The 20,922-nt window shown below is 44.1% G+C and overlaps 1 protein-coding gene across 7 annotated transcripts in view; it reads left to right on the top strand.

The window, feature by feature from the left end:
- CTNND2 (catenin delta 2) overlaps positions 1-20,922 on the top strand; it is a 632,047-nt gene that overhangs the window by 236,151 nt on the left and 374,974 nt on the right. For all 7 annotated transcript variants that reach the window (XM_075212716.1, XM_075212719.1, XM_075212718.1 and 4 more), the window contains exon 7: positions 11,333-11,897. In XM_075212716.1, coding sequence (XP_075068817.1) covers positions 11,333-11,897 — 565 coding nt within the window. The remainder of the gene's footprint in view (positions 1-11,332; positions 11,898-20,922) is intronic.

Genomic DNA, 20,922 nt, shown 5'->3' with positions numbered 1-20,922 from the left:
CAACACATGGAGTCCTGTAATGAGGATGCCTTGGCTGGTGATCAATCATGTTTACCTGCTAACCCGGTGATGGGTACTCCTGCTGATACGGGGGTAGACTCCCTGTATGATAAAATCAGGAGGCAGGAGGGGGAGCCGCCCGTGAAGGAACCCGTGGGGGCTGTAGTTGGTGCATCGGCCGTTGTTACTGTGGCTGGTTTTGCGGTCTTACCTCTGGCGTCACTTCCGGTCAAGGCTGACAGTCCTGATCTGGGTATCCCGAGGCTGAGGGTGGATACAGTAGCATCAGGCTCCAGGAGGCAGGTATGAATGAGATGTGTAATGTAGTACCAGTGAGATCGGTTGATGATAACGAGATCTCTGATGCCATATCTGTTGTTGATGTTGTCTCTACTAAGTTTAAACCAGTCACTGATCTGTTGTTCCCTGATACTACAGCATTAGAGGTTGGTGCAGGGATTAATAACGGTGGATTATCTACTTCTGTCTTTGCTAGCAATAGCTCCCCTCTCCCTGATGCTGAGGTGCTCGCTGATGTGAGCAGCACGACTGTATGTACAGCTAGCCCCCTTGAGTCCAGTAAGGATTCTATAGCCAAACACCAGATCGCCCCTATTAGCAACTGTATTGGAATACGTTTGAGCCCGGCGCAATCAAAAATTATCAATACTATATACGGGCCCCTCCAGGTGACAGAGAGGGCTAAAAAAAACTGCTGTTCTAATCGACCAAGTGATCAGGGAAAATGCGGTGAGGTTTCAGGGGGTCTGGGGTATTAAAGTAATTTTATCGTTTTCAAATAAGCATTGCCCAAGCGATTGTATTGTGTTTCCGAAGCACAAGCAATTTATTTAGCAAAAGCAATTTGTTTAGCAGTTCAATAAATAAGTACAATACAGTACAATATAGCCAATACATAATACCTATTAAAAGATGTTACATTAAAACAGGAAAGTATAAAAACACCGTATACATTACATCTTCCTTATAGGGTTCACTCAGGTTCAATGAATGCAGCCATGCGGTCACATTTCCAGCTTCAAAGAGAACTAACAAAAGCCAACATGCTTGTGTATACTGTACAGATTACAACTCTTAGTGAGGTCTTCATTGGTCCCAGGATAATGGTATTCCAGTTCCTTGCAAGTTATAGGTCAGTTCATTTGATCCTTACAAAGGGTGAGAGGAACATCCCCCACCCTATTGTTCCCATGATTTGACTCTGAATGACCAGTTAAAACTGACCCACACAAAAATATTTTTTTTAGCATTAATATCATATTGCTTGTATCTTGCGATCGCTAGATGCGATCGCTATTCCGTCCACACCAGGTTAATGCCGGTGAAATAAGCTTTAATATGAGACCAAACTCTTTATCTTTTAAAACACCTGAACCATAACAACCTTTACTACAGTAATTTATATGAATAAATATACAATCTAATACATTTTACTAATAAATGAATGTGGATTGGAACCTTAATAAATATGAAATATATAAATAACCAAATGTTGTAGTGCGAATGTGTGTATGCGTATTTTACCGCGTGATAGCGTCATCCCACGTGTAGCGTGGCATACTGAGTGCAATCGCACGATAAAACAATATTAACCAATATACTTTTGTTCATCCAATTATACGACTTCGACAGTGGGATCAAGCTAAGTCCAGTATCAGCGCTGAGGGGTAGTTGGTGGGTCCAATTTCGCCCGCCGTGGTAAGGCATAATCCTGATGTCAGGACCGGCCTCGGGCCACACACCCCTGTTTGCCACTCAATTAGTCTGGTGCCCCTGGTGTATGGTCAGGGTCCATTAGGTCCAGTTCCGGGGCCAACTTTTTATGCCCGGGTGGTATCGGGTGCACAAAGACCTGTGGCACCTCCTTCTGGTGGCCCTCTTCCTAGGTGTCCTCTCAGTCTGGTGGCCCATCGGGTCCCCCGAGTATGATGTCAGCTTTATGACATATCAGGGGCTGCAGGCGTTCTGGGGTCGATGGGGTGGATGTAGGGGACAAGATCCGTGGGCAAATTTTAAAGTTATTGTTGTCACCAGACAGGAAAGGGTCAAGATTACCATCCTGGTTAGAAAGGATCCCTGTAGCTGACTTAGCCTTTTGGGTGGGGCGGTACGCATGCCTGGTGTCCCCACTTGTGAAGGTGCCTGACCCAAGCCATGGTGTCTGGGGTGGTGGGTGGTCTGTCATGGTAGACTTGCGGTGCACAGAGGCTGGCCTGGTCCACATCCCAAGTGCTGCCTTCCTGGGAAGAGACAGGATTCAGTGCTTTTATCCGGGTCAGCCGAGGATGTGCCACCGCTGTGGTGACTTCCGCCAACTCAGCGCCAATTGCCTGCATCAAAAGTGTGGGCACTATGGGGACACCAGGTTTGAAACCCGTTCCTGTAGTAGTATTAGATGTAACTTGTGTGGGACAATTGGCCATCCCTTCAGTAGATGCCCCCATGCATTCCATAACACAGAAATAGTTGATGAGCTGTTGGTACAGGCCGCTGAAGGGTTAGAAGAGGCGCAGAGGGGTGAGGGTGTGGTGAAACCTGTCGATCCAGGCTCCACTGAGCCTCTGAAGTCTGTACCAATCCCCCCCCTTTCCGACAAGGGCCGAGTATTGAGCAGCCTGGCCCTAATACCAAAGTTTTATCCACAGGCAAGAAATGGGTGGAACCAAAAAAAGAGTATTAGGCAGAACAAATCAAGAAGGGAAAAAAACCTGGTTTTGTGTAATAAGTTCCAGTTCTTGTCTAGTGAGGGAGAGGAATCGGAGGAGGGGGAGGTTGTAAGAACGAACAAGGGGGATCTAGTTCTTATACAAAGTACTAGCAGCAAGAGAAGGAAGCGTTCCGGCTCTGTCCTAGGTGATATAGCAGTCTATAAGAAGCCCAAAGATAAATCAAAGTCCTTGAAGGCCTTTCTTAAATCATTGCCTCCCAAGGGTCCTCCTTCTGTGGAAGAATTAGCCCCAGCTCCTATTCCCAGTCTTGATCCTGATCTGGCCCCCCTTCCTGTTTCTCCTGCCTCTGTGTCTGCTCTGATCCCTTCTGGGTCGGCTCGGTAGGTATCTCCCTTGGTTGCCGGTTCAGGTTCCGTCCCTGCCTCTCCATCTTGTTTGGTCCTTTGCCAAAGCCTGACTTCTATTCCCGTCCCTCCTCCCCTTCCTCCATCTTCCAACCTTGTTCATCCTGTCCCTCTCCTTGTAGCTCCTGTGAGTCAGGTGTCAGTGTTGTCGGGAGTCTTGCCCACTAACATTCCTCCAAGTACCACAACTTCGGGGGCTAAATTGTCAGTCTTGGTGGCCAATGTTGGGTCTGGTGGGGCCCCCCCTTCTGGTGAAGAGGTTATTCTTCAGGAGGGAAAGGCCTTGCCAGCGGGCCTAAGTTGCAAGAGGTATGGGTCCTCGGATGAGGACTCTGCCAAACGGGTAAAAAAGAAGTGAGCTGATTCCTACTTTATAGCTCTGAAGGCTGGCCATTAGATTTGCCACCATTAATGTGGCATCTATACGTTCCGAACGAGCTCGCTATATGGCCTTTGTTTTTTTCAGCATGGTTGAGACTGATTTTTTATTTTTGCAGGAGACCAGATTGGGTCAGCTGGCTGACCTTCATAAAGTCAAAAGGGAGTGGAGGCGTGGGCGCTCCTACTGGTCTCTTGCGGCCAAGCCGTACGGTGGGGTGGCGGTGCTTTTTACCGACATGATAACCATCAAGCGAGTTATAGAGCTTGAGGATAGGTAGGTGCATGATATTGGATGTCAATCTGAGAGTGCACGACCTGAGGTTGATTAATGTCTATGGTCCCCAATCCAGGCGGGAAAGGAAGTGCCTTTTCGGTGCGATAAAGCCGTACCTTTTTTCAGCCCGGCAGATAGTCTTTGGTGGTGACTTTAGTCCTAATGACAGTGTTAAAGACAGGGGAGGTTGAAGGACTTCTCTGGGCTATGACTCCCATTTTTTAGCTAGCATAATTAGGCAGGCTGGTTTGGTGGATGTGCATATTCGCCATTTCCCGGACCACACGGGGTTCACCTACTTTAGAGGTAGCTGTAGGTCTAGGATAGATAGGTTTTTTGTTAAGGAGAGCTCAAAAACCTTGGCTCCTGAGCTGAGGCCAGTAGAGTTCTCTAAACACGTTTACTTCTCTGTGTCCTTGAATGCTTCGGAGACTCTTCGGAAGGGTAGGGGCCTCTGGTGCTTGAACTCTAAGCTTCTAGAGGAGGAGGTGATAAGACAGTCCTTTAGGGACTTCTTTGAATCCCAGGAAACACTTTTGGAGGCGGGTTGGAGTAGGTCTGAATGGTGGGAGATGCTTAAAAAAGAGGACCCAGGGTTTTTTCCGTGGACTGGTAGCCCGAAATAACTTGTTAAAAGAAAGTACCTACCTGGCGCTGAGAAGAAAATTCGGATTCATGATCTCTGGCCAGGGGGACGGTGGGGAGATCTCCTGAGTGAAGGCTCAGATAACAGAGATACAATATGACCGGTACGCTTCCTTGATTCTGGAGAGGGACTATGGGAAGTACCATTCGCCAGACCCCTTCCAGAGCTGTAGGAACTCGGTAGATGTTAAGGAGGTGAGGGGCTTGCGCGATGCTGGGGGTGTGCTCAGGGAGGATAAGGAGGGCATCCTTGGTGTCGTGCGGTCCTTTTACTCTCTTGTCGGACAAGTCACTTGACAGAGAAAATATGGACCAGTTCCTGAGGGAAACCTCTGGTCTTGGAAACCTAAGCGGCTCGCTTGAATCCTTGGCCAGTAAGGTAACGGTGGGTGAGGTCAGGATGGCGATAGATGGTTTATCTATCAAGAAAGCCCCGAGCCCGGATGGTCTGACATCTGAGTTTTTTAAAACCTTTGGGGACATCCTGGCCCCATGCCTCGTGGAGGTCTTTAATGAGAGCCTGGGTAGAGGTTTATTGCATCCCTCCGTGAGGGTTTCCGCCCTTATTTTGTTGTCTAAGGGGAAGGATCAATCGTGTGTTGAGAACTGGCGCCCCATCGCTCTTCTCAACACCGATAGGAAGATTTTGGCAAAGGTACTTTTTAATAGACTGATGCAGGTTTCCGACCAGTTGCTTTCTCCCTCTCAGCATTGCACTGTGAAGGGTCAAAGCACCTTTAGTGCTGTCCTGGGGGTGCGAGAGGCCATTGAGCCGTGTCGTGCTGAGAAGTGGGGGAAGTACCTTTTAGCATTAGACCAGTCAAAGGCCTTTGACAGGGTAAACCATGAGTACCTTTGGGCTCTGCTTCTGTGGTATGGTCTTCCAGTCCAGGTGGTGAATTGGCTCCGTACTATTTACAAGCAGGCCGAGAGCTTCCCTCTTGTGAATGGTTGGGTGGGTCCGTCCTTTATGGTCAGCTCTGGAGTAAGGCAGAGTTGCCCCCTGAGCCCCCTCTTGTATGTGTTTGCAATAGATCCCTTCGTTCGAAGGATTGAAGGCAGCTCAATAGGAGGGGTGCTGTTGGGTCCGGAGTGGTCTTTGACGGTCGTGGCCTATGCCGATGATGTTACTGTTGTCTTGTTGAGTCCCGCGGAAGCAATAGAGGTAGCAACTCTGGTCTGCGGGTATTCCGAGGCCAGTGGCTCATTGGTAAACAAGGAAAAGAGTGAAGTTTTCTGGATGGGGGAAGAGGGTTGTGAATTCAGCCTTCCGGACAGTCTCCCCCGGGCTAGTAACAAGATCAAGATCTTAGGGATTCAATTCGGCCCTGGCGATTATGCCAAGCAAAACTGGGAACTTAGGCTGGAGGAAGCTTCCCGGAAGATAGAGAGCTGGAAGAGGTGGAAACACTCTCGCAGGGAAAGGGTGGACCTCATCAGGACCTTTCTGATCCCGGTATTCCTGTAGATCAGCTATGTGTGCCTTTTGCCGGAATCTTTATGGTCTAGGGTTTGCGCAGTTTTCTACCAGTATATTGCCCTGCGACCAACTGAAGCGAGAGGTGGTGACAAGGTAGAATTCCACCCTGTATGTGCTTCTGCGAATGGAGGGACAGCGAAAAGCCATCCACGCTTACTCCACAAGCCATGACATTGGGAAAGGAGGGGGATGTATTTTAGTCAAGCGCAGTGGAGAATACTTTCCGTGATGTGCAAGGTGCTGAAACCATTCGAAGTAGTCACCTATGAAATGAGATCAGACACTGCTAGCTTGAGTCAAGTGATTCCCTTAATTACACTTTTGGAAAAGCAGCTTGACAAACTGAAGGAGGAAATTAAACAAAGCAATTGCGCGAAGTATGTCGGACTTGTAGATCAATTACTTTATTTGCTTCCCCAGGATCCAAGAGTTATCAAAATCTTAAAATCGGATCACTATATTTTGGTGACTGAGCTTGATCCTCTGTTTAAGAGCTATGTCTTCTCTTTGATCCAACTGACCCAGATCTGAAGAGATGCAAGGAGCTCCTGTTCAACAAGATGACAGCTCAAGTTTTACGTGCCAGGACGGCATCTCCTCCTCCAGTTTCTCACTCAACTGCTGCTAGGAAAGAACTTAGCTTTTCCAAGACACCCAGGGATGATGCAGATGACTCGGCACCAAATTTTGACATCTGGTCTGGTCTAAAAGAATTGACCAAAAAGTGTGACACCTCTGCCATAACTCCACCTGATCCGCATCCAAAGGATGGTGGAGGATTATTTTCATGACAGCATAAAAGTAGACACATCAGACAGACCCTTTACATACTGAGAGGAAAAAAAAGGGAATTTGGAGACCTATGTATTAACTTGCTTTGCACTGCCTAAGCTGCCCTCATATGGCTCAGCCTACCTCAGCACCAAAGTTTTGTAGCTGATTGATATATTTTGCTGAAATTTGACTGTGCTGCTAGCTCTTTACTAAACCAGAGCTGAACCAGACAGCTGTATCACAGACATTTGCTGTCAGTCAGCATATAGCAAAATGTGCTCAATGAAGCACTGTGGGAAACTTGCAAATGTGATCTGCAACAGGTGCTGCTGAACACTTTTTTTTTTAATGCACTAACATGCCTCTTCTCCAACTTCGTTGGGGTAGGGGGCGGGGTCATACAAAAATGGGAAGATGGGTTTGTGTAATGAGTGATTTGTGCTACTGAGACATTATAAGTTTTTGTAATTATTTATATAGCTCATGTGTATGCGTAGTGGGATTTGTAAATAGGCTGTCTGATATGGCTGGCAGTGACTCATGCGAAACTGAACTGAGCTTCTGTATGTAGAGTCATAAAATTCTGAAGAGGCACACTGAGCAAAAGTGTTAATGTTTCATGGAAGGTCCACCACTTCTAAATTATACTTTTGTGCTTCCTCCTTCAAACAAACTACTTGGTTTGATGCAATTTATGGATTAAACTAATTATGAAAGTGAGTGGACATTGGGACTATTCTCAAAATTAAATCTCGTTTAAGCACTTCTCCACAAAACTAGGCACACTAAACACAATAGGAGGCATTTATGATGACAGCTAACAGTTCAACAGGTAATGATAGAGATAACTGTAACTTCTGCAAATAGAAGCAATGGGGCTTTTGCTTTGCTGTTCTAAACTGTAGCAGTTTTCTGCACAGTTATCACTGAAATAGTTTTCATACATGTACCGTAATGTCTAGTGATCCTTTGTTTTTAAAGAAATAGTTTTTCAACTAGACCATGCAGTAGGTCACAATCTCTGAAATAAACTAAAATATGTTGGAAAATCTTCATTTGCCTTATATTATTATAGATACTGATTCACACATTTTCCAAAAAGATTAGAGACCTGTTTTTCATAAGCATCAAACAATGCAGACTAAATAGTACCAGGGATTGAACTATTCTCTCCAGAGCACAAAGTGATTTGTTGCTGGTGTTTGTGTCAGCCTTGTTCTAATTCTGGGTATTTCGTGTAGCAGCAAACCACTCAAATAAGATAGCTTCAGCAATACATGTATCTTTCTTACATTTTTAGTTCAAATATCATCATCAACATCAACATTTATTTATATAGCGCCAGCAAATTCCGTAGCGCTTTACAATTGGGATATAACACTTGGCTAACCATCACTTTTATTTATATGAGTGCTCCTTTAAATAAATGTTGCTTTTAGTAATTTATTGCAGACGATGGCTGACAAATTTGAGCCCACGAGGATGGGTGGGGGGGGGGGGAGGGAGTGGGTTTGAGCTGAGACACTCTGCTTAGCAGCATATAGGGAGCATTTTAAAGGAAAAGAAATGCAAGTAGCTAAGTGACCCAGCCCAAGGTATCGGACCAGTTCCGGGGATCAGATTCCCCCCACTTTCCAGCCATACCCTGATATATTGATAGCATGGATATTTACATACTATTGTTTTTTATGGCAGTTTAACTCCTGTTTACAACAATTAGAATGTTTTGGGTGGCTTCCCTCTTATGACATATAAGACTTTCTGGGAGAAATTCAATTGGCCACGTTACTGAAAAAAATTAATGCGGCCTGCGCACTTAGTGTGCCTATATATCATTATTACGGTAATTTCAACGCCAGCTTTTTGCAGAAAGCCGGGTTAACTTTACCGTAATAACGGTAATAGAGTTATTGCGGCGCTACTTCGGGGGGAATTGAATTCCCCCTTTGTCGGTAATATTTTGGAGTAATATGCAATGACGATCCCTTATGAACATCATAATCAAATTTGTAAGTCAGAAAAAAAGTGTAGGCTTCAATGTGTGGACATTAGACCCATCAGGGACCCCACCGGATCCAGCAAATGTAGTGTAGCAGGCAGGGCTGCCAAGAAGAATTCAGGGCCCGGGTACAACAAATTCATGGGGCCCCCCCTCATAGTCAAATAAGCCCCAAAAATTTTTTGCGCCGCCTTACGGCGGCGCAAAAAAATTTAGGTGTATGGTCATGCATTCAGGGGCGTAGCTAGCCAAACGGCGGTGCAAAAATTTTGGGAGGTGTGGTCATGCATTTTGGGGCGTGGCAAACGTGCCATTGGGGCGTGGCTAACATAAAAACCACTAGGCTCTCAATTCGCCGGAGCGTCACATATGTTCAAGCACTCCTGACTTTCAGGACATCTACCACCACAGTGTAGTATACAAACAATGCAGTGTGTACACAAACAGTTCAGTCTTGGCCTACACCTTACATTGGGCACAACATTCACCAAAAATTGGTATTGTCCCTACTAGAATCACAACATTTCACATACTGTCCTGCTCTCTCCTACCTGTTCTTCTCACTTTCTCCACCTGTGGCTGCATGTTTCTTTAGTTGCGGCTTGTCTGGATCCTGGAATGCTGGGGGCCCTATTTGGAAAAAAATAGCTACATTTAGATAATTCCAAACAACCCTGGCGTTAAATCAATACCATCCACGATTAATAATTAGGCCTTCCTCCAGCTCCAATATTACAATAATGTGCCCCTTCATCATCGCCATGCCTTATGATCACACTGTGCCCTCCATGCTGTTTTTGCCCCCTTCATCTGGCTCCCCTTCATCAGACTATACTATGCTGCTCCCCCCCTTTTTCAATCCCACTGTGCCATGCCTCCCCCCCCTTTGTAACCCCACTGTGCCATGCTGCCCACCATTTTTTAACCCCACTGTGCCATGCTGACCCCTGTTTATTAACCCCACTGTGCCATACTGCCCCGTTTTTTAACCCATCTGTGCCCCTCTCATTTTTTCACCCCCTCTGTCATGCTGCCCCCCCCGTTTTTAACCCCTCTGACATGCTGCTTTCCCATTTTTTAACCCCTCTGTGCTCCCCCTCAATTTTTAACCCCTCTGACATGCTGCTTTCCCATTTTTTAACCCCTCTGTGCCCCCACTCATTTTTTAACCCCTCTGACATGCTGCTTCCCCGTTTTTTAACCCCTCTGTGCTCCCCCTCATTTTTTAACCCCTCTGACATGCTGCTTCCCCGTTTTTTAACCCCTCTGTGCTCCCCCTCATTTTTTAACCCCTCTGACATGCTGCTTTCCCGTTTTTTAACCCCTCTGTGCTCCCCCTCATTTTTTAACCCCTCTGACATGCTGCTTCCCCGTTTTTTAACCCCTCTGTGCTCCCCCTCATTTTTTAACCCCTCTGACATGCTGCTTTCCCATTTTTTAACCCCTCTGTGCTCCCCCTCATTTTTTAACCCCTCTGACATGCTGCTTCCCCGTTTTTAACCCCTTTGACATGCTGCTTTCCCGTTTTTTAACCCCTCTGTGCTCCCCCTAATTTTTTAACCCCTCTGACATGCTGCTTCCCCGTTTTTAACCCCTCTGACATGCTGCTTCCCCGTTTTTAACCCCTTTGACATGCTGCTTTCCCGTTTTTTAACCCCTCTGTGCTCCCCCTAATTTTTTAACCCCTCTGACATGCTGCTTCCCCGTTTTTAACCCCTCTGACATGCTGCTTCCCCGTTTTTAACCCCTTTGACATGCTGCTTTCCCGTTTTTTAACCCCTCTGTGCTCCCCCTAATTTTTTAACCCCTCTGACATGCTGCTTCCCCGTTTTTAACCCCTCTGACATGCTGCTTCCCCGTTTTTAACCCCTTTGACATGCTGCTTTCCCGTTTTTAACCCCTTTGACATGCTGCTTTCCCGTTTTTTAACCCCTCTGTGCTCCCCCTTATTTTTTAACCCCTCTGTCATGCTGCCCCCCCGTTTTTTAACCCCTTTGTGCCCCCCTCGTTTTCCTCCCTTCACTTACCTTTTCTCCTCTCTTGGTCTTCTCTGCTGCTCTGTGCTCCATTGCTCCAGACTGACTGAATGCTGGGCATGACATGATGACATCACACCCAGCATTCAGACAGTCTGAATAGAGCACAGAGCAGCAGAGAGGAGGGATGCCGGCTCCGCGATCAGGTGAGTATGTTTTTTTTTTTTTTTAAACTAGCCTGCTCCCCCCACCAACGACCGAGCCCCCCCCCCCCCCCCCCCCTGCCAAAAAAAAAAAAAAAAAAAAAAGAAAAGGAAAAAAAACGTTTTGAAAAAAAATATTTGAAAATTAAAAAAAATCAGCAGCGCAAGGGCCCGGGCCGGGCCCCCTGACATGCCGGGCCCGGGTAATTAGTACCCGCTCCCCCCCCCTCTCGGCGGCCCTGGTAGCAGGTAAGAAGGCTCTTGGTTTTTATATTTTACTCTGTGTGCCATCCAAAACTAAAGAATGTGCATAATTCTGGTCTTGCGGTTCTATGCAAATATGTATGCAAATATGACAAGTATAGTATAGTATAGTATAGTCTGTATAGTAATTATCAGTAACATAGATTCATTTTATACTTTATACTGAGTTTTCTTGTATTTATAATTGTTTTTTTTTTAAGTTACTCTTTTATTTTGCTAATACTTCTTTTTTTTTACTACAGGGCGCAAGTAGCAGAGTAGCTCATTCAACTGGCTCTGAACCCTCTCAATCACATGCTGCTTCTCACTCAAGAGAGTCCTTTGTGCCAAGCCATGGGAGTGCTTTCCATATGCCTGATTCTCCGCATTCTTCAACACTTTTTTATTCAAGCTCAACTTTGCCAGCACAGAGAGTAAGCTCTCCCTTATCAATGCAGCAAGTAGGCTCCCCAACTAAACTTCAGCGAGTGGGTTCTGCATCTGAGAGTACTGGCTACAGCACCATACAGAGGGTTTCTTCTCCAAAACAATCTCCTAGCCGCCTTGCCAAATCCTACAGCACCAGTTCACCTATCAACATAGTTGTATCATCTGCTGGTATTTCCCCTTCATCTGTACGTGTGACCTCTCCACCAACCATTCAGTCAAATATATCTTCTTCACCCTTGCATCAGTTGAGTTCAACAATCGGTACATATGCCACTCTATCACCTACAAAACGACTAGTTCACTCCTCTGATCAGTATAATAAACATTCACAAGAACTATATGCCACAGCCACATTGCAGAGACCTGGCAGCTTAGCAGGTAATGTCACTTTATTCTTTATATGCATGGCACTGTACAATAATAAAAAATATTTTTATAGCAATTAATTTAAATACATTATTTACAATAAGATTATGAGCAAAGGCTCCAGTGTAAAAATGATTTGTGGGTATATCAGTATATGTGTGTTTAGAAAGCTACTAATCCATTGTCGACAATATTGCCAAGTAGTTATTACACAGGGTGATTCGAAAGTCGCAGTACACCCTTTAATTTCAAAAACTCTACAGGAAATTGGGAAACCTGAATACTCCAGTAAGGTATGGGTGACGTGGTCTATCTTTTACGGTATGTACCAAACATGGGCGCCATCTTGAAATCGGCCAATCGGCCCAATTCCTGTAGAGTTTTTGAAATAAAAGGGTGTACTGCGACTTTTGAATCACCCTGTATATCAATCTCAGATTAAGATGAGCCGATTGCATATGTCAATAATTTTGTCTGTCAGATATTAAAGGCTTGTCTATAAAACAATGATCAAAAATACATCCAAAGCTTAAAATCTAGATTAAGAAAGATACTTGTCTATTTCAAGAGTGGCTTATATTTATAATATTGGAGATATGTTTCTACAAATACAATGTGAACAATACTGTCACTATACACAAGACGATATAAGACAAAAATGCATACAACAATAACTGTGAAATAATATTGCCCAATAGCTACAAAATCTACTATAGTCTATACTATTTATTGATTATTACCCTTTATTGACGCAGTTCTTATTGCAAAATATATCCTGGGTCTCTGGTCTGCTTTCTCCTTGGATATTCCTACTGTTTCAGTTGCAAGTCTCATTCCCCTAGGCTGTGCATTCTCTCTTCTTTAAAAGCCCAGATTATATCTCTGTTCTCTGTTTCTTTGGACACTTACTGATTACATAAATGATATACAAAATAGATGTATAAAAATGGTTTGCCAAGGAGTGTTGAGATAACATTCTCTTGCTTGGGCCCTACCCATGGATTATTAATATTATTCTTTATTTTTGAAGCACTGACAATACAAATTCATAGCATACAATGGCATTAAATAGAAACTAAAGATGGTCCTGTCCAAATGAGTTTACAATCTAAGAGGTGTGGGGAACAATTGATACTTAGGGGGGTATTCAATTGTCGGCGGGATTGTCGAAAATTCCGCGGTCCGCGCACGATTACCGATATTACGGTAATCGTGTGTGCGGACAAACCGTTAATACAGTAATTTACTCGCTGGATTTCAGCTCACAGCTCAGGGAGCTGCGATCTGAAATCCAGCGAGAGATTACCGTATTAACGGTAATATTTTTTAAGCGCGGGATTTTCAGCGGTCCTGCCGACAATTGAATATGCCCCTTAGGGTAGTTAAATAACACTTGAAGCTGATGGTGGGAAAAATGTGTGTGTCTATTGGAAGGCAAAAGCAATTTTGGCCACCAATATTAAAGCATGTAGCGACAAAGAGCCAGAACACTTGCTTCCTGTGTTGGCAGGAGTTGTGGTGGCAGATGCTGCTACCAAGGAGGCCATAAAGATCATAAAGGAGGATCAAGGATGGCAGCAGAAAAGACAGTTGATCTCCCTGGGTCTAGCAAACTAAATTGAAATGGTATTCCTATAATTCTTCAAAATAACACTGTCCTTGGTGTGAGGACATGCCTGGGCACCACAATGCAATTCCCCATCAACTTTACAAAAAGAAAGGATCCTTTTCATTGCCCACTGTCTGTTGACAGCACAGGTCACGGTTGCACTTGTTGAAACATGGTGATTATCAAGTCCTGTGTCTAAGGCAAGGTGCACACTGAAGAATTTTTTGACCAACGTGGTATCTCAATCGATTATACCTACGAATGAAGGTCTGATCAGTCTGACGATTCATGCGTACACACTGACACGATTTACCTTCCGATCTGTGCTCTTCATCTGGTCCTCTAGTCTTCAGAGAATGACAGCACATTATTCATTCATTCATTATTGTCCCATTGTCACACTGATTAAAACCGCCTTGTTATAGCTATCCACATGCCCTATCGAATTTCGTTCGCTTCTGTGACTCTGAAACGAAACATTCTGTCTCAGAACGAACAAATGAAATATTCCTTCTACAGCACTCTCTACATTTATACACTGGGACATTCATCGCTAGCATTGGCTGAAGAGAACACGACTCTGTAAACTCTGTGGAGATCGTGAGCATGAGTGCATGATCGGTCCGTGGTTGGTTGGAAAATATTAAACAGTACGACCAACCAAATGAAACGATGATCGACACTTTGGGACGACTTTAGATCATTGTGTCACTATACACACTCACATGATATCTGACCAAATGGTTGGATGTCGACTGATTGGAGGTTTTTCATGTAATCATCGTGCCAGTGTGTACCTAGCTTAACATAGTCCAAGCACCAACTGTGCTTTTTCCCATGCAGTAGAGGCCTAACCGTCACTCTGCTACCATAATCAGAAACATTCCAAAGAGAGATTAAAAAGTGAGAACAAATAAAAAATCCTGTTGAAAACAGCCAATACATGTTCACACTACCATTGACTGGCTTTAATTTGCTAAAGTCGAGAGTTAGTTCAGATCAACTCTTTAATTAAAGGAATGGAAGAGTTAAATTAAAAGAGAGATTAGAAAAACTATTTATTTACCTTGGTAAAAGCAGATGAGTTAAAGGTGACCTAATTAAAATGTAGAAATATATTTAAGATCAATAGAAAATGTTTTAGAGCCTGACAAAGTTTTTGTACCAAGGGCAATACAGAGGAGAAGGGGTTAACATCTGTGAATGTTAGAAAGACTGTTTCCACATCAGAATAGGTAGGAATTCTTTACTGTAAGAGTAGTTAAAATATTTAATTTCTTATCACATGAGTTGGTGATGGCAAAAACATTTGATTGGATTTAAAAATTGATCGGATCCTTTTCTTACAAGAAAATGTATTTTGGGCTCCTGATCCAAGAACTTTATCCAATTTACATTTTGGGGCCAGAGGGAAATGTGTTTCTCATTGTGAGGTAAATTGTCACACTGGGGGATTTTTTAATATTTATTAATTTATGAACATTTGAACTTGCGGTAACACTAGTTGCCAAGTGCATATGAATTAGAGATGCTAACTGACCCCCGTGTTTTGGTTTTGGCTCTGGATTACCGTCGTGTTTTGGTTTTGGCAAACCGCCCTTGCGTGTTTTGGTTTTGGTTTCGTTTGGTTTTTTTTTCCAATTTTGTTTAAAAATCAATAAAATAACCTAATTTAGTGCTCCACCTGTTTCTTGGATAAGTAACGTAATTCTAAAGCTAATAAATTAGGAAGAAAACAGTTTAATCCCTGGTAGGCCGTCCTTAATTCTGCACACAAACCTGGTTGTCTTCCTCTTCATCTTAGCCTATTGGCAATGCAGCCATCGTCTTTGGGTGTATATTACAAAGCAGCCTGCATAGACTGTAGAATTAGAAAGTAAAACTAAATGGACCAAAGTAGTTTGGTGGCTATCTATGCCCCCGTCCCCCCGTCCCCCGAAATTGTTTTAGATACTGCTGACAAACAGGACTTTTGACAGCCAGAAATATTAATGCAAAAGAATGGGGGACACCCCACAGCACTTGTAGTGCCAAATATTGAAAAAAAATACTCCTCTATCCTCCTCTCTTCTCTATCAATTGTTATCAGAATTGTAATCAGAATTGGATGAAGAATAAGGTATATTCTCTGTCCCTGCTCTAATCAGCCTGTGACTACACCCTGCTCTGTCCCTCTGTCAAAAATGGCGATGGATTGCTGTGGAGGTGGGTATTTATGGATTGCAATGATCGTGAAAACTGAGCCCGAGATCCAATGACGTTCGGCCTCGATTTGGAATCCGAGCGGGCGGGAGAGTACCGAGTCTGCTCGGCTCGTTACTCGGATAGGCAAAGTTCGGGTGGGTTCGGTTCTCTGGGAACCGAGCCCGCCCATCTCTAATATGAATATATAGGTTGGGTATATGTGGACTGTGATGACAACAGGACAGAATACATTTGCTTAGTTCTAAGCTATCATCATCATCATCACCATTTATTTATATAGCGACACTAATTCCGCAGCGCTGTACAGAGAACTCACTCACATCAGTCCCTGCCCCATTGGGGCTTACAGTCTAAATTCCCTAACACACACACACATAGACACACACAGACACACACAAAGACTAGGGTCAATTTGATAGTAGCCAATTAACCTACCAGTATGTCTTTGGAGTGTGGGAGGTAACCGGATCACCCGGAGGAAACGCACGCAAACACGGGGAGAACATACAAAATCCTCACAGATAAGTCCGTGGTCGGGAATTGAACTCATGACCCCAGTGCTGTGAGGCAGAAGTGCTAACCACTTAGCCACCGTGCTGCCCATATAATGTTTTTAAGTCTGTACAGTGTCTCATAAATATGCTTCATGTTATTTTCTACTACACTTTGTAATTTCTGATTATGGACCCTATTTTCGAACATTGACTGGGGAGGGAAGAGTTTTAATTATTTTATAACACCTCTTTAAAACAACTTTGACATTATAGGTAGGTTTACCTTCTCCTGCTATAAGTGTCATTGCAGATTGCCTGTGTGATTCAAGTCTACTTCTCTTTGTAAAGTTGTCACTGTTGTGTATTGTGCTTTAGATGACATAGCAGGGAAGGAGTGAGGGTGTTTTACATTAACATTAATATTCACACAGAAATTCACAGGATTTCCTCTAGTTTGGGAATATTTTAGAAGCTGATGCCAGTGGAATTATTTTCAGAGAAATCAATTCCGTAAAAAGAATGGCAAGGTTTGCAGGAGAGTGTACTGGCACCAGTTGTTAAGCCCCCTCTTGTTCCTTATCTACAAGACCCATCAAAGGCTAGGTTACAGACTAACTAAAGCTTGATTGTTCGGAGAGAATACCAAATATTCAGAGGCATAACTAGAACTTGGGGACCCAGAGCAAAATGTTGAAGGACACCTAAGGACTCTAGGGCCCCATCCCAGACCCTACCCTGTCTTTATTTACACAAAGAGACAACCATATGCCTCCTGTTCCTCTGCTGCTTTGTTTCTTCTGCACTTCACCTGCTCAGGGGGAAGGGAAAAATCAGAGTTACCAAGGCCTTGAGCAGAATTAATCCCTTGCAATTTCAACAGTCACACATCTCATTAATATCTCTGCTGATCACAGACAGCACAGAGGGAAGAAGGACCTAGGTGACAGCTACACAGAGCAGGGCAACTGATACCACTGCTCTCCTGGTAGCTATGCAAGTGCAAATATGTTCGACCCTGCAACTGTTCTTCCGTAAACTAACAATATTTGAACAGGGAGCTGTACTGTTAGCATTCCTGACCCGGGATCACCCAGTACCTCTATTATATCACCCAGTACCTCTGTTAGTATTTCTGACCAGGAAGCATAGTCACTCATTACCTCTATGCATACTGCCCTGGGTAGTTTGGATTTCATATGTGCTAGACAATTCAATTAATCAGTGGCAGGGATGGCACTTTCCAGCATTGGTGTTGCCCCCAATAGGATATCAAAGCATGGCTGCATAAATAGAAATCTGCCACTGCAGAATGTGTCTATTTCAATAAAATGGACAACCTTTTATATATATAAATAAATGCATATCTAGCCAGATAGTTTGATCTTGTGCTTGAGTACTGGCATGAACATAACAGGTATTGCAGCACAAGTACTGCCTTATTCTTGAACTGGCTTCCCTATGCAAAGGCATGAGTTTTTGCCAATGGTAACACTTTGATGTATAAGGCAAAAATGAAAAAACTCTGTCTATGAAACCTCTCTAATTCGTTGATTGTAGGGCTTTCACCCTTTTGATAAATCAGCCTCTATGTCACACAAATTGTTGTTCCTGGCCAGGACGGCTAAATCTGTATGTTGCCATTCTTCTAATCTGCTAATGGTTAAGGTTAGTAAATTGCTCCCTCCCAGAAAGTGATCACCCTTTCAATTTGGGCTCACCTAGTTTCCCCATTCTAGTGTATAGGCTGTGCTGCATTGACCTTCCTTAAACAGTTTGGTGAGGCAAGAGCCAGAGTAAGACCCCACTAGGCCCCAGATAAGACACTGGTTTGCCCCCCCCCCCATCCAGTCAGGGGTTAACTTCTAATGATAGTTCTATGCACAGTCACAGGTGCCAGTTACTGTCCCCATGTATAGCAATGCCATAGTCACCACAAATAAAAATGTGTAGAAAATTACACATGTTAAAAACATGCTAAAACAAATGATTAAGAAAACCTGACAAAGAAAATAAGTCCAGTTATTCTAGGTGGTAATATATAAGCCTTCAGTAGACACTTTGGGACAGATTCAATAAAGAGCCTCACATGATGTGCTACTGCACGCAATTCATGATATTACAGTGTTACAGTATGTTTTATTTATTTATTTTTGCTCGCAGCTCTATGAATTGCAAGTAAAACTAAGCAATGTTTTAGTGCTCTAGCTTTCCATGGAGTTTCATCATGCAAGAAAACTTTGAGCTTAATTGCATCTGCCCCTTTGACTGAAGAGGTTCTAGTAAGGCTAATGAAATATAGGCAATCTGCGCACCAGAACCAGAACCAAATATTAACTCACTGTGTGTGTGCGCAGTGTTCTAGGATGTCAGAGGAACGTATGCTGAGTCCTGGGAGGGTGCAGCACATTCCCGTTCATGGGCTATGTACTGTATTGTAAAGTATAACCTAAAATATAGCGACTGCAGCACCAGTGGTAGACTTAGGAGACACCTATGCCCCCCTTCCTACTGAACCAGGGCCCCAATAAAAAAATAAAAAAGGGTTAGGATACCCAGAAGGCCAGATGGCCCATCAGGCTTATTTGGAGGCCTAGGTCACCTAGTGGATAATTCAGACCTAGGTGAGACAATGCCCTTTTATACATTTGTTTTTTTAATTGATAGCAAACCACACTCTTATTGTATTGTGTCTGATTTTTTTGTTCTGTTATTCTGTTCCTGGCATGTTACTAGAAACATGGCTTGACTGTACTTTTTGCATTATGCTCTATATGTACAAAATTTAGTCTGCCATGTTACTATTGCAATATCCTCTTTGGTATCAGGTATGTGAATTTGTGCGCAATGGAGATTAGTTAAGCATAGTGGAAATTCCAATTGTAATGCCCATCAGTGTTAAATCACACCCAGGAAGGCAATTGAGTGACAGTGAAGTGAACAGCTGCATCACCATTATTGCAGAGGATTAGTAGCATGCGGTGAGAGCACCAGCGATGGGAATAGCCCTGTCACTTGGGTACCGGAGTCTGTAAAACCTCTGATTTCCCCCATCTAGGCGTGGAGTGCCATCATTCTAGGGACCCAAGATAGGAGAGGTGCAGGTCCTGGGCTCCCCCAACACATTTGGGAAGTGGGTCCATGGCATAGGCAAGTGGGCTAATTGAATAACATAGGGTAAAGAGTAACACAAGCAGAAGGGGTGTCACACATTGGGATCTTAGCCCACTTACCTGGTCCAGCTCACAGTCATCCATGCCCCTTCCGGCCACCTATCGCACTCCTGAGTACTGTGCCACTATCTGTAAAAAAACACTCCCTGCTATTCTGCTTCAGGGGCATGGCCATCTTGGATTGCCTCATATGATCCATTCTGACAATCCAGTCTCCAGCAACTCTGTTCACATGATTTAGCCAGCCTATGAGTGCACAGAGCAGACTAATTGAACCAGAAGCTGTTGGTTGCACATTGCCAGAACAATTCTTATCCTTTAGGTGAAATATCTCCTATGAGCATTATCAAGTGCCTCTGGTCCTGTCCACAGAATTCTCCATCTGCATCCATCTCACTTTCTTCACTGTGGCTTCAGTCTCCTGTTGGTTGCTTCCCTGGGTGCCAGTTCGGAGTCTCCCGTGGTTCATATCAACTCTTACTTCCCTGTTCCCTGTCCCATGACCATTTCCAGTATTGCAGTTGCTGCTGCAGGTTCCAGTCCTAAATTCTCTGGTTCAGACACCAGGGGGTAAATGTATAAAGCTAAGAGTTGTCCGGCGGGTTTGAAAAGTGGAGATGTTGCCTATAGCAACCAATCAGATTCTAGCTTTCATTTTGTAGAATGCACAAAATAAATGATAGGTAGAATCTGATTGGTTTTTCAAACCCGCCGGAAAACTCTCAGCTTGATACATTTACCCCCAGTTCTGAGTTCCGTGTCTTAGACAGCCAGTACCCACAGAAGCCATGCCACTCTTCTGGGTAAGGCCCAGATGAGCAGGAGCTTCCTAATGGCTCCCAGTTTACATTTTTCATCTACCAAGCCAGCTAACCCAAGGGTCCTGATCCTGATCTCCAATACACGGGATCCGTGAAATCTAGTAGGCCTTTAGTGGCTGCCACGAGAGGACAGTGTATGAAGAGAGAGGGGGAGAGCCACCAACAGCTTTGAGCTCCATATCTACAAAGAGAGTATTCTTTATGGAGGCAATGCCCTGGATATTGGGAGATACTAGTAGGAAAGAGTTCCTATGTGAGAGGATGTCATGCAAGAATGTCTGTGCTCCAGTACACTGGGTGCTTGTTTGCATGAATGAGGAGTTATGACCAGACATGCTGTGGAACAACTGTACACAGAAGCACAGGCTATGTGACTGTCATTGTATTATTGCAACTGTTATGATTAAGACTTTGCTGGAGAAGTGATGATCGCAACTGTGATGCACATCTGGAAGAGTAGTTTAGAGATTTGTACATCTAATTTATGGTGAACATTATTTTGGAGACACCCACTCCATAGCATAGAGTGGTCTTTTCAGATTCCTCCCCCTGTCTGGCTGCAGCTCCTCCTCTCCTTCCTCCACTTCCAGACTCCAGTCAAACTTTCAACAGCCAGGATATGCCTATGCACAAGATATGGCAATATTGTCTAATAACTGCAGTATAAACCAGCAGCACCTTGACCAACTTCCATAGCTACCTACCAACACTCTTGGATACAGTAGAGTGACTATAAAG

This window comes from Mixophyes fleayi, chromosome 5 (genome assembly GCF_038048845.1).
Source record: "Mixophyes fleayi isolate aMixFle1 chromosome 5, aMixFle1.hap1, whole genome shotgun sequence".
Lineage (NCBI taxonomy): Eukaryota > Metazoa > Chordata > Amphibia > Anura > Limnodynastidae > Mixophyes > Mixophyes fleayi.
The sequence above is the reverse complement of the archived record's forward strand: the minus strand, read 5'-3'. Positions and strand labels throughout refer to the sequence as shown.